This window comes from Macaca thibetana, chromosome 10, assembly GCF_024542745.1.
Source record: "Macaca thibetana thibetana isolate TM-01 chromosome 10, ASM2454274v1, whole genome shotgun sequence".
Classification (NCBI taxonomy): Eukaryota; Metazoa; Chordata; class Mammalia; order Primates; family Cercopithecidae; genus Macaca; species Macaca thibetana.
The window spans coordinates 89,148,818-89,162,426 of record NC_065587.1 but is presented as its reverse complement, the minus strand read 5'-3'; the positions used below and the strand labels follow the sequence as shown (position 1 = coordinate 89,162,426).

At 38.3% G+C, this 13,609-nt stretch overlaps 1 protein-coding gene across 3 annotated transcripts in view; it reads left to right on the top strand.

Annotated features, from left to right (window-relative positions):
* The window catches only part of RALGAPA2 (Ral GTPase activating protein catalytic subunit alpha 2), a 321,485-nt gene that overhangs the window by 225,630 nt on the left and 82,246 nt on the right, over positions 1–13,609 (top strand). For all 3 annotated transcript variants that reach the window (XM_050745426.1, XM_050745427.1, XM_050745428.1), the window contains one exon: positions 12,276–12,403. In XM_050745426.1, the coding sequence (XP_050601383.1) occupies positions 12,276–12,403 (128 nt within the window). The remainder of the gene's footprint in view (positions 1–12,275; positions 12,404–13,609) is intronic.

The window sequence follows — 13,609 nt, the reverse complement described above, 5'->3', positions numbered from 1 at the left end:
ATAAAATACATGTCAGTGGTCTTAAATATATCAATTAAAAGAGACTGTCAGAGTGGGTGCCAAAGAAGCCAAGACCCAACTATTTATGTTGTCTACAAGAGACCCACTTTAAATATGAAGATACAGTTTAAAAGTAAAGGAATGGAGAAAGATATACCATGCTACCACTAATCAAAGAAAGCTGGAATAACTATATTAATATCAGATGGAGCTAACATCAGAGCAGGGAAAATCATCAGGGGTACAGGGGACATTACATAGCAGAACCTGCAAGGCCACAGTGAGGAGTTGGCCCAAATCCTGGACTTGATGAACTAGAGCAGGGGTGTCCAATCTTTTGCCTTCCAAGGGCCACATTGGTAAAAGAATTATCTTGGGCCACACATAAAATACACTAACACTAATAATAGTTGATGACCTTAAAAAATTGCAAACAACAAAAATCTCGTAATGTTTTAAGAAAGTTATGAATTTGTGTTGGGCCACATTCAAAGTCATCCAGGGCCACATGTGGCCCATAGGCCATGGGTTGCACAAGCTTAAGCTATAGCAAATTAGTTAGCCCCTCTAGCCTTCATCTCTTGCTCCATGAAGTAGGCATAAAGTGCTGGCCTCATGGGGTTGTTGTGAGAATTACATACTGTACATTGAGCACTGAGATCAGAACCTGGTCCAGTAATTAGGGGTCATAGTCATTGAGCTCATCATCAAAAATGAAATGTTCCTGGACTTTTAAACCCCTTGTCTATGATTCTTTTGTTATTTTGTCTTAATCTTGTAATCCAAAAATATCTATTATGTATATTATTTTCGTCTCTAATCACTAAGAATCATTGACTCTAAAGGCATCAAAAGAGAGTCACTTATAGGCCCAAATAAGTGATGAACCATCTGTAAAATATATTCATGGAGATGCCATACTGTTCCCATATTGACTTTCTCACTATTTGGAAATCCCTTTCTGTGTCTGGCTCAGGCTCTGCAAAATAGAATATAAATCTGTCTTTTCCCACCTTCAAGAATCTAGCCCAAGCCCAGTGAACCATTTCCTGAGCAGCCTCTCCTTAGAGAGTGCTGCTTTGCTGGTGCTACATGGAGTTATGTGTTCTGGAGGATGGTGCGTGGCCTTCCCCTTCACACATCCCACCCTGAACCATAGAACACACAAGAAGACATTTAGGATTGAACACAGTTTACTTTTCATAAAATGTTTATAAAATGTTCAGTGCATGGACTCCTTGGTGTTTCTGGTAAATAATGTGACTACTATTGTATTTCCTAATGGGAAAATTATTGTCTTTTGGTACAATATCTTAGCAGATTTATCTGTTACCCACTTTGACATCTCAGGCATAAATGCACAAGTACAAACACATCCTCTCAATTCATAATCCCTGTGGAATTGTGAATTTCCCAGAGGGGGAATTGAATCCTAAATCTCAGATGTGAAGAGAGCATTTTAGGTTGTCTGTTCTGACCTTTATGCAGGACACCCCTGACGGCATCCTTACCCGTGTGTTTGTGCACCAGCATCACTGGAGCACAAGACTAGCTCAAAGTCCACATAGCTCTCTGAATATCCAGAAACTACTTTTTCCCCCCTTTTAGCCTCTCATTTTTATCCTTCATTATTTCCAGTCTGGCACTTTATTCTCTCATTATTCATTAGAACTTCTTGATTGTCTGAGATTTACTTACAGGATCTGGTTAGAAATGTGGGAAAAACATATTGTTTGTAGTTCTAATGAAATACCCCCCAAGAAATTCTGTTTTCCTAAGTCTGTATGCAGGATTTAGGGTATTGCACATGGTTTCCCTGACGCGTGAGGTCAGTGCTTTGTTATTGGCAGATCACCAAGAGAAGACCTGCCCTGTAGTATGAGGTTCCACAGGTCTCGTACAGGTTGAGCCTTGATGGACGATCCTGATGCCTTAGTGATGAGGAAATTTTACCTTTGGCGCAGCTGGGGCCAAGCTTCTCAGGATGACCGTCCTTGGCCAGGTGCTTACATGGAAAGCAGCTCTGGTCTGCTCAGCCCAGTGGCAACCCTCCACTTGCCCATTCTCGCATGTGTGTAGAAACTTTCACAGTTTCTTTTCTTGTTTGCTTCTTCACCTAAAATTATTTTCTAATTCACTGTTGCAATATTCCCTACCAGTTACATTGATCTGTTTTAGAGATTGTGATCATGATTGCAATTACTATTGACTTCACAGACCCTTTCTTTCCATCGTTCTGTGATGGGCACTGGTATTTCTCTCCAGGTATAAAAACATGTACTCTTTCCTACCTGACTTTACCGTTTTGGTTTCTGGCCACCTAATTTGTGAGGAACACCCAACAGATCTGCAGCCTTTCCAATTCTCATCACCCACCAGATCTTATCTCCTACTGACACACAGTGAGGGTGCCTTCAGTTCAGCCTTTCCATTAAGTAAAAGATCGGAAACTTACCTGGTGCTCTGTATTGCTTTCATTTGGATGACCAGGACATGAAGTGGGTAGATGAGCAGGGGTGGGCAAGTATAGCTGTGCAGAATCTTTAGAGCAAGCTGATAATTTCTGCAGGGCATTTCATCAAGTCCCATATCATCTGGCTTCCCACACCTGTTCTTCAGCCTTTTCTCTTATCTCCATGCATTTCCGTAAATACCTATTCCAGAGCTTTCCATTCTTCTCAGATCCAGTCTAGGCCTCTACACCTGCCTCACTTCCTTTTGTGGCCCTACCTCTGACTTCACTTTGCTCTCAGGAATCCCTCAGGAGCGCTGTGCAGCCCTTTGCCATGTTCTGTCCACAGTCTTTCTGTTTATTTATCTGTAATACTTTAATCATTAACTGTAGGCACAGCATTCATATAAACCAGCTAGCACTCAGCTAAATTAGAATCTCTTGAAATGCCCTTTGGGGAACCCTGCCCTAGAAAAGACAGCCAGACCCACTTCATGCTTTCATTCCTATTTTAACATTTGTCCGGAGTGCTCCACTCTTCTCACCATGAATCTCTGCCAACACCCATGGTCATGACCACCTCCTACATGAAGCCTTCTATGGCTTCTCTCAGCTAGAAAAGAATTCTCTGTAGCTTCAGAATATTTTATCTGTGTCCACCCTAAAGCTTTTTTTCTCTTTTGCCTTTTTGAATACATAGTTTTACCTCTCCTGCAAACTACTTACAGTTCAGAGTCTCAATTTTTTCATGTCTGTATTCCCCCACAGCCCTTAACAGAACTTTGATCAAATGATGCAAATGAATAACTGTTAAACAGATGACATGTGAAATCTCTGCCCCTTTTGACCCAGAAAGATTCACTGTAGTCTTTAGAATTTTCAGACAAAGTTTTAGAGTCTTCTGAGTATTCATTTTTCCCAAAAGCTATATCTTCTGGTATTTTAGAGAACTTATTTATATAATACAGAGATAGGAATGTAGGGAAATAAAAATTCTGTTTTTCAGAAATAAACCTTACATTTCTCTTAAGGTTTTTACATGTATCTCAAAATTGTATTTTTGTTGTTGTTGTTGTTGTTGTTGTTGTTTACCTTGCTTCTCAGTACTATTGCAACACACTTTTGGGCATTTGAACCTTTTAGTCACTCTGTGAGGCCCATAGGGCAGACAACACTGCCCTTGTGCTCCATACATGTGTGTAGTTGATATGAGTGTAAATAATTTATCCAAGAGTACTTGATTCTGGTACCAAGTCCAGCATCCTGAATCCCAGTAGACTGAATCTCTTTAAGAGTAGAGAGGTATCAGTTTTCACACCTGTATGCAAATGCTTTTTATATTCTGTGTACACATCCTGTGTTCACATTATAGGTATATGTGTGAAGTCTAGGAGAAATTTGAATTCTAGACCTTCGTATTAAGTTACCCACCTCTTCCATGATAAAGGCAGTGCCAAAAATCTGGACACAGAAATCAGTCATATCATTGTTATGAACACAATACCTGCAGTTTTTTAGCAGAATGAGTAACTGACCAAACTGGGTAAGTTAAGCCACGCGCATTCTTCATTTGTCGTTTTCAATGTGGCCTCCCTCTCGGCAGTATTCCAGTCCTGGAGGCTGGAGGTTATCTGTGAGGAATCGGAACAGAGTTCGGTTGTTCATTGCCCTGCTTTGAACAATCAAGATGTCTGTATTGCGTCCTTGAAAGATTAATCCCCACAAATCAAATGGGTATTTTCAGATCATTTTCTGTGTCCCAAGGATTCTTTTTTGTCCTTGCTCCAACAACTGGGCATGTCCTTGTGCTGGCATGCTGGCTAGTGTTGCAACATGGACTTCAGTGTCATCACTTTGCTGCAAAAGGCTTTCTTTGCTTTCACAGTATCTTGCCAGGAAGAGTCCCTGGATATGAAGTGTCTTCATCTGGACCCAAACCTGAGAAAGAGAAATTAATTTGGGCTGCACCTTCTGGGTGTGTGCCTCCCCTGAGCACTGTACTTGTTTAGTCAAGGAACACATGATAGGGGCTCCACATGCAGCTCCTAATCTGCAGGTGGTAAGGAAATTCAGTTTGTCTGCAGTCGTGGAAAATCTTGTTAATCCCCAGGCTTTGGTCATCATGCTAGGAGAGGGCACTTAGGAGTCACTCAGAAACTTCAGGTGTTGTGAAATACACACGCTCAGCAGGATGAAATACCGAGATAAGGTTCTGTTTAGGACTAATACTTGATGTCGTCTTCCGTTAAATTTACCATTGAGCATGGGATCAGGAGTGAGTGCTCCATGAGAGCCCTTCCCCATCCACTTTGTGCAGCAGCAGCACTGTTTTCCCTGGCAGGACCCTCACCCTGTCTGTACTGGAGCCTCCTTTACTGCCTCAGTGTCCAGTGGTCTGCAGAGCCTAAAATACCTGACCATCAGTTTCCACTTCCCACTGAGAATACTGTCTTCTTCTAGGAAGTACTTAAGTACTAAAGTACTCCTTAAGTACTAAAAACTAAAGTCAGAGACTATCATCATAGGGATAGGAAAAAAGGACATAACATATCTTATGGGTCAGTATCCCCAACTTATGGGGGAATATATCCTAGTTAGCTTGGTGAATGAGTTTTCAGCAGTCATCAAACAAGCAGGAGGCTGTGTGGGTAGGCCGTCCTGTAACTCCACTGGTCCCATGTACCTTACTCATACTGTCACAGGTTGGGATATATCTTGCTATGAGGTAAGGCAAGTCCCTACCCAGTTCTTCTTTGGCTTTTTTAGTCAATTTCATTTCTATAAATGTCTCAAAGTCAGCTTGTCAAGATACATACATGCAATGCATTAAATCAATAGGTCAATCTAGGAAGGAAAGTCACAGCAATATTGAGTATTCTAGTCCAACAACAAATCTATCATTTCATTTATTTATACTAACATCTCTGAATAAAGTTTTGTAACTTTCTTTATACTTTCCTTGTTAGATCATTTTATATTTTTATGCTTTCGTAAATAATATTTCCTTTTCTAACCATTTGTTGCTGGTGGACAGAAATGCATTTGGATTTTTGGTGAATTTATTCTGTATCCGTTGACTTTGATAAACCCTCTTACTAATTCTGACCATATGCCATAGATTATTTTGGAGATTCTGTGAGTACAGTATATCATCTAAAAAAACGACAGTTTTACTTCTTCCTTTCTAGTTTGTAATCCTAATATTTGTGTCTTGCATTACTGTATTGGCAAGGATCTCCAGTGCAAATGTTGGTAGATGTGATGTAGGGGGATATTTCATTTCTCCTTCACAGTCTCCCACATCAGGTTCTCAATGTTTCACTATTTAGTAGTTGCTCTGGAATACTGTAGATATTCTTTAACAGATTAAGGAAGTTCCCTTCTATTTCAGGATTGCTAAGAATTTTTTTCCTTAACTGGATTTTGAATTTTATGAACCACTTGTTTAAATGTCTTTTGAGATGATTACCCAACTTTTGTCATTCAGTCTATTAATGTGGTTGTATACAGACTGATTTTACTGAAAATTGTGTTCTTGGGATATACCCGACTTGGTCATGATATTGTTATTTTTGCCCATTATGGAATTAGCTTGCTAATATTTTGTTAGGGTTTTTGTATGCATGTTCATGAGTGAGATTGGCCCCTCATTTTGGTATTAAGATTGTACTAGCCTAATAAAATGAGTTTGTTTTCTCTTTTCCTATACTATGGAAGTTTCTCCAAAATAATAGTTATTTGTTCTTTGAAGATTTTATAGAATTTGCCAGTGAAGGCATCTGAGCTGGCTTTTCCTTGTTAAAATGTTTTTTTCTACTATGTTTCATCTACTTTAAAGCTCATAGAATTATAGCTTTTATATATCGTCTTGTGTCTGTGTTTGCTAAATTTTATTTTTCTTCGCATTTGGCCATTTCATCTAAATTTTCAAATTTATAGCATAAAGCTACGTATATTTTCTAAGTATCTATAGTTGGATTCCTTTTTCTTTCTAATATTATTTATTTGTGCTTTTTTTTTCTTGATTCACCTTGCCAAAGAAATGTCAATTGTATTAGATGTTTTTCAAAGAACCAAGTTTTTTTTTTTTTTTCAACTTTTATTTTAGATTCCAGGAGTACATGTGCAGGTTTGTTACCTGGGTATATTGCATGATGCTGAGGTTTGGAGTATGAGTGGTCCTATCACCCAGGTACTGAGCTTAGTACCCAATAGTTAATTTTTCGACCCTTGCTCCCCTCCCTCCCCCTTCTACTAGTTCCCAGTTTCTATTGTTGCCATCTTTTTATACAATTTTTGTTGTTAACTTTATGTACATGAGTACTCAGTGTTTAGCTCCCGCTTATAAGTGAGAACATGCGGTATTTGGTTTTCGGTTTCTATGTTAATTTGCTTGGGATAATGGCCTGCAGCTGCATCCATGTTGCTGCAAAGGACATGGATTTGTTTGATTCTTTTGGTTTTTCAGTACTTCTTGAGATGGGTGCCTATCTCATTGTGTTGCAGTCTTTATTTCTTTGTAATATGAGCATTTGATTCTACACGGTCCCTGTAAATACTGCTATAAGGTATAAGTTATAATATCTGCTAGTCTTATTTTATCAGTTAGCTTGACATATTGCTAAATTTCCATTTCAGTATTTTGTTGACCCATGAGTTATTCAGAAGTGTATTTCTTAATTTCTAAACGTAGAGGTTTGTGCCAATTATCCTTTTGTTGTTTGTTGTCGATAGCTTTTTGGGCACAGAATATGGATTGTAAAATTCCCACCCCTTGAAATTTATTGAGATTTGCTTTATGACCTAGAACAGAAGCCAACAAACATTTTTTGTAAAGGGCCAGATAGTAAATATTTTAGGCCTTGAGTCTGTCACAACTAAGTAACTCTGCCATTATTGTGCAAAAGTAGCCATAGAAAATGTGTAAGTGGGCCAGGCACAGAGGCTCATGCCTATTATCCCAGCACTTTGGGAGGCAGAGGTGCATGGATCACTTGAGGCCAGGAAATCGAGACCAGTCTGGCCAACATAGTGAAACCGCATCTCTACTAAAAGTACAAAAAAAATTAGCTGGGCTTGGTGGCACAGGCCTATAGTCTCAGCTACTTGGGAGGCTGAGGCACCAGAATCACTTGAACCCGAGAGGTGGAAGTTGCTGTGAGCCAAGATTGAGCCACTGCACTCTAGCCTGGGCAACAGAGTGACACTCTGTCTCCAAAAAAAAAAAAAAATGAAAATGTGTAAGTGGATAACTCTGGCCATGTTCCATTAAAACTTTATTTATGAACTGAAATTTAAATCTCATAATTTTCACATCGCAAAATACTCTTTTAATTATTTTCCAACTATTTACAAAGTAAAAAGCATTCTTAGCTTGCAGGCCATACACAAGGAGGTGCCAGGTTGGAATTAGACCCTGCTGACTGTATTCGTGGATCCTTGGCTGAGGATATGGTCAATTTTAAAAAGTATTCTGTACATGCTTGAAATGTGTTTTCTGCAATTGTTGGGTAGAGTATTTTATATGTTTCCGTTATGATGAGTTTGTTAGTTGTCTCGTTCAGATCCTCTGTATTCTTGCTGTTTTCTGGAAAACGTTTCCTTGGAAATATATTAATACTGAAAAGGACACAAATTGTAAGTGTACAGCATGATGGATGTTTTCAAAGTGAACACACTTGTGTAATACCACCCCAGATCAAAATAGCGGATATTGCCAGCCCCCAAAATTCTCACTCGTGCCCCATCTCAATCACTAATACAATGAAGAAGTGGCCGCTAGTCTGACTTTTGGGCCTGTTGATTCGTTTTACTTGATTTTGAACTTTCTGGGAATGGAATTATGTAGTATGAACTTTTTAGTGTCTGTTTCTTTCACTCATCATTGTATTTGAATTATTTTCATGATGTTACATGTAGTTGTGGTTTATTCATTTTCATTACTGTGGAATATTCTGTTGGGTGAATATAACACAAACTTTTAATTTGTTCTCCTCTAGATGGACCTTGTGGCTGTGTTCTGTTTGGTGAATATGTGTAACTTGCCTTTTCATTTTTGTGATGGGCAGAGTTTCAGAAATTTATATAAAGTCCAATGTATTTTCTTTCTTTTATGATTTATGCCTTTTGTACCCTGAAAAATCCTTGCCTATCCTAAGGTCGTGGTGATTTTCTCATGTTTTTTTCTAGAAGCTTTATGGTTTTAGCTTTAATATTTCAGTCTATAATCCTCTCAATTTTTGTGTGTGATATGAGATGAAGGTCGAGGTTCACTTTTCCATATGGCTTTCCAGTTGTTCCAATGTCTTTATTGAAACAGACTTTTTTCTTCCACCAAACTGATATGCTGCCTTTAGTGCAAATCAATTACCATGTAGGTATGACTCTATTCTTGGACTCTGTATTTTGTTTTATGGAAATATTTGTTTATCCTGGTACCACTATAATGATTTCTTTATTATTATATTTTTATAGTGTGCCTTGAAATTAGGTAATATAAGTCTTATTATTATCATCTTGACTAATTTCTGTCTTTTCATTTCCATGTGAACTTAGAAGTATTTGGTACATGTATATTTTTTAAAAGCTTGCCAGAATTTTGATTGGGTTTTGTTGAATCTATAGCTTAATTTTAGCAGAATTGATATGTTAACAATATTGAAACTTCCAGTCCATGAACATTGTACATCTTTCCATTTATTTAACTTGTCTTTAATTTATCTCATCACTGTTTGGTAGTTTTCAATATAGATGTCTTCCATATTCTTTTATCAAATTTATTCTATTTTGATGCAATTATAAACAATGTTTTTACAGGTCTTTTCCCAATCATTGGTTGCTAACATTCAGAAATATAATTGATTTGAGGAGTATATTGTTTTCTGAGACTTATCAAAATTCACTCACTAGTTCTAATTAAATTTCTTTGGACTTTTCATATACATAATTGTGTTATCTGTGAATAAAAACAATTCTACTTCTTTCTAACCTTTATGTTCCCTTCGTCTCCCCTACCCTTCTTTCTTTCTCTTAATTTTCTTTATTGTAGTGACTAGGATCTTCAAAAATGTTGAGTAGAAGAGGTGAACATAGACATCCTTGCCTTTTCAGATCCCTTTAGGAAACACTTAATCTTTCATCATTAATTATGACACCTTTTTCCCCCTTTGAGCTCTCATTAAGTTGAGGTATTTCCCTTCTATTCCTGGTTTGCTGAGCGATTTTGTTCTGTTTCGTTTTTCTAATTATGAATGAGTTAAATTTTATTTAATGCTTGTTCTGTATCTGTTAAAGTCATATTGTTTTTATTCTGTATTTTGTCAATGTGGATTTTTGCACATTGCTAAAATAAATTGCATTGATGGATTTATGAATGTTAAATGAACCTTGAGTTCCAATGGAAAATTCTGCTTGATCAAGATATATTGTCCTTTTTTATCTTGCTGGATTTAATTTACTAAAAATGTATAAAGGATTTTTGCATCATTGCTGAGAGATGTTAGTCCATAGTTTTCTTATCATGTCAGCTCTTTATGGGCAGAGACAGTCTCTCATTCATTATTGTATCCCAAGCCCCTTCACCAGTGCCAACCACAGAAAAGGGGCTTTACAGATAAATAGTTTTTGAGAGAAGTTAAAAGACCTAGGATGGAGACCCACATTCATTAATTTAAATTATTTAAAATATTAATGAATGTAACTCATTTAGCAGGTATTTGCCTTCCAATTGTGTGTCAGGTACAGTGCTACTCAGAAGGGGTTTTCTTCCTCCATCTCTAGCCACTCCTTCTTTTCTAATTGTTTCTCATTTCTCTAAGCTCTAAACATTGGAAAGTCAGAGCATAGAGTCCTTGAGTCTCTTTTCTTGATCTTTTGTTGATGTTATCTGATCTCATGGCTAGAAGCATCATCTCTAAATGAACAGCTCCAACCTAGGCCTTTCCCCTGACTCTAGCATGGTATATCTACACTTGCTCAATACATCATCACTGGATACTTAGCATGTCTGAAGTTGAGCTAATGACCCTCCCTCTCAGTCTTCTCCATTTCAGGAAAAGGTAGCTACAGCCTTCCAATGGCCAGGCTAGAAACTGTGTCATCATCCTTGACACCTCTCTATCTCTCCCATCTCATTAACCATCCTCAACAAATCCTGACAACTCTACCTTCAAAATGTATCTATCACCTTTCTCCACTTCTGCTGCCATTCTGATCCAAGCCATTACCATCTCTTGCCTAGGTTATTCAGTGGTCACCAGCTAGTCTACATAATTCCCCTTTGCAGTTTTCTCAACACAGGTGCGAAAACAATACCTTTGAAATGTAGGTTAGATCATATCCCCTGCTTCCCTAAACCCTCAGGAGGCTTTGATCTTTCTCAGAATAGAAATCCAGAACCCTTAAAACTTCCTACAAAGCCCCCTTGTGATCTGCTTGACTTTAGCTCTTAATTCTTCCTTTTACTCGCTTGGCCCCAGCCACGGTGACTTCCTTGCTGTTGCTTAAACATAGTCATTCTACTCCCACCACAAAGCCTGTGCTGTTACTCTGCCTGGAATGTTCTTCCATTAGATCTTCCTATAGCTTGTGGTTCATTCATCACTTTCTTTAGGCCTTTACTGAAATGTCATCCTCTCCTTAAAGCCCTCCCTGGCCATTAGAGCCAACTGGAGACCCCTCCCAAATATAAAGTTCTGTTGCTCTTCCCTGCTTTATTTTTACCTTAGCACTTTTCCTGCCTATCATATATTTTATATGTTTATACTGTTTATTCTCTGAAATCTCCAATAAATTCCAAGCTCAATAAATTCAGGGATTTTTGTACTATTCACTGTTGTTTCCCCAGTGAGTAGAACAGTGTCCATCACATAATAAATGTTTTCTGAATACATGAATAGGCAAGTAATAAGTGAATGAATATAAGAGTTACGTGATCTCGTGGAGCTCATGTAAGAGTTGTAATCTCATGGAGCTTACAATCTCCATATTAGTGAATAAAATTAAAGAAATTCTAATGGGAGAAAAAGGAGAGAAAAGAAATAAATCCAGAAAAGGCAAGTACAGAAACTTGTGAGTTTTCCACATAACAGAAATGGGTTCCGCTAAGAAAAGCTAGTCTCTATTAAAAACAGAAGCCGGGTGTGGTGGTGTGACTATAATTCCAGCTACTCAGGAGACTGAGGTGGGAGGATGCTTGAGCCCAGAACTTCCAGGCTGCAATGGGCTGTGATTGTGCCCCTGCACTCCAGGTTGGGTGACAGAAGGAGACCCTGTCCCAAAAAAAAGTAGAAAGAAATGAAGGTAATACAGTATCTTGGAAGCAGAGGGGGGAAAGGTCAAGAAGAATGAGGACTGTGTGGGACTTTGTAGTTGTTGACAGGGATCGTCATCATCTCCTTTAAGAGTTAATATACATCAGCACCCGTGGCAGGAACATTACCAATTCCATAACTGGTTTCAGACGGATGCAAGACTAGTGTTGTGCAGTGAAGCATGTCTGTGTATCATGCATAATTCACATGATGTAGGCACTTAAGAGCAATGCCATTTCTATAAATGACAACAGAAGAGAAAAAACGAATAACCTGGTAAGATTTTGTCGTTGAAAGTTTGGCTGGAGAATGCCTAGTAGAGGAGCATTGTGGAGCAGTCCTGCTTCACTCGATTTGAAAGCCCTGGACCTGCGTCCTGTTAACATCAGCGTCTGCTCTGTGGGTGACAGCTTACATGCTCATTGCAGGTCTGACATCAGTCAGCTACTCTCATATCTTTGATTTGACTTTTACCAGTTTTTAAAATTTGTTTTTCCATTTCAAATCAACAGGTTCCATTTTTTGGGCCTCTGTTCGATGGAGCCATAGTGAGTGGGAAGCTGCTGCCAAGCCTTGTATGTGCCACGTGCATCAACGCCAGCAGGGCTGTGAAGTGCCTCATCCCACTCTACCAGAGCTTGTATCTTTTTGCTTTAAATATGTAACTTACTAACCATCCCAGAATCAAGATTCCTGGCAATTTTTCATAAGAGGTAAGTATTCAAAACTGAATTGAAGAGGGAAGAGAATTTTTTTCAGTCTCTGTTAAAAATAACATAGTGTGGTTTTTCATAGCATTTGTTAATTTATATTAAATATAACAATTTTGTGCTGCATTAAACTTAGAGTTTACTTTCATGATTTACTCACATACGTTTGTGTCTGAGAAGCTGTGACCACTATGAGATGCTCCTGTCTCCTTAGGTATTTTGCCCCACGTTCAGTCTCATCCTGTATCCCTCTTATTTGTGGCAGCCCATTGTGTATAAGGTGGGATGCTGAGCAAAACGTATTGCTCATTCAGAGTGCCTACCAGAAACCACAGCAAATGAAATGACCCCAATAAATCAAAGAATGTGGCAGGTACCGCATGAGAACTGCAAGTAGGTTTCTGGAAGATCTGAGGAGATAGAAATTGCTTCTGGTTGAGAGGAGAGGGCCACCTGAGAACTGCAAGTAAATTTCTGGAAGATCGGAAGAGATAGAAATTGCATCTGGTTGAGAGGAGTGCGAAAGGTATCCTGAATTAAGTTGCATTTGGACTTATCAATAGGAATAGCTAGACATTCTTTTGTAATTCTCCCAAATCATTGATATTTTCTTCTCTAGATCCTGATTTTGTTTCCAAAAACAGAATAAATTTCGCTCCTAAAATTTTTTCCTCAAACATTAATTGGCCTGCCGTAATCCTTAAATTCAAGCATGATCTCAAGTTATAAGAAAACGAGATTAAGATGGGTGACCTCATAAAATTGATGCAAAAAAAATTTTTTGACCTCCTAATAAAACTTAGAATCTCTTTGTTTCTAATTGATATTGATAATAATTTGAAACGTATTGTGTTTGACCTCTATATATACTTCTCCAAACCGAATAGTAAGTGATGTGTTGCTATAGCGGGTGAGAGTTGGGGGTGGATGAAAACTATCCCATGTGAATAGATACAGTTCATAAAAAAATACCTCTCATTAAAATCCTGGTCACTTCATTGACTGATATTCTCCCTTTAGATTAAAAAAAAATACATATGCCATGTGGCAACTTAAAATTATCATAGAAATGAGTAGTAGAAAAGAGCTATTAGGTCCCATCTGGTTCCTCCCCTGGGGGCCAGGGCAGCATTATT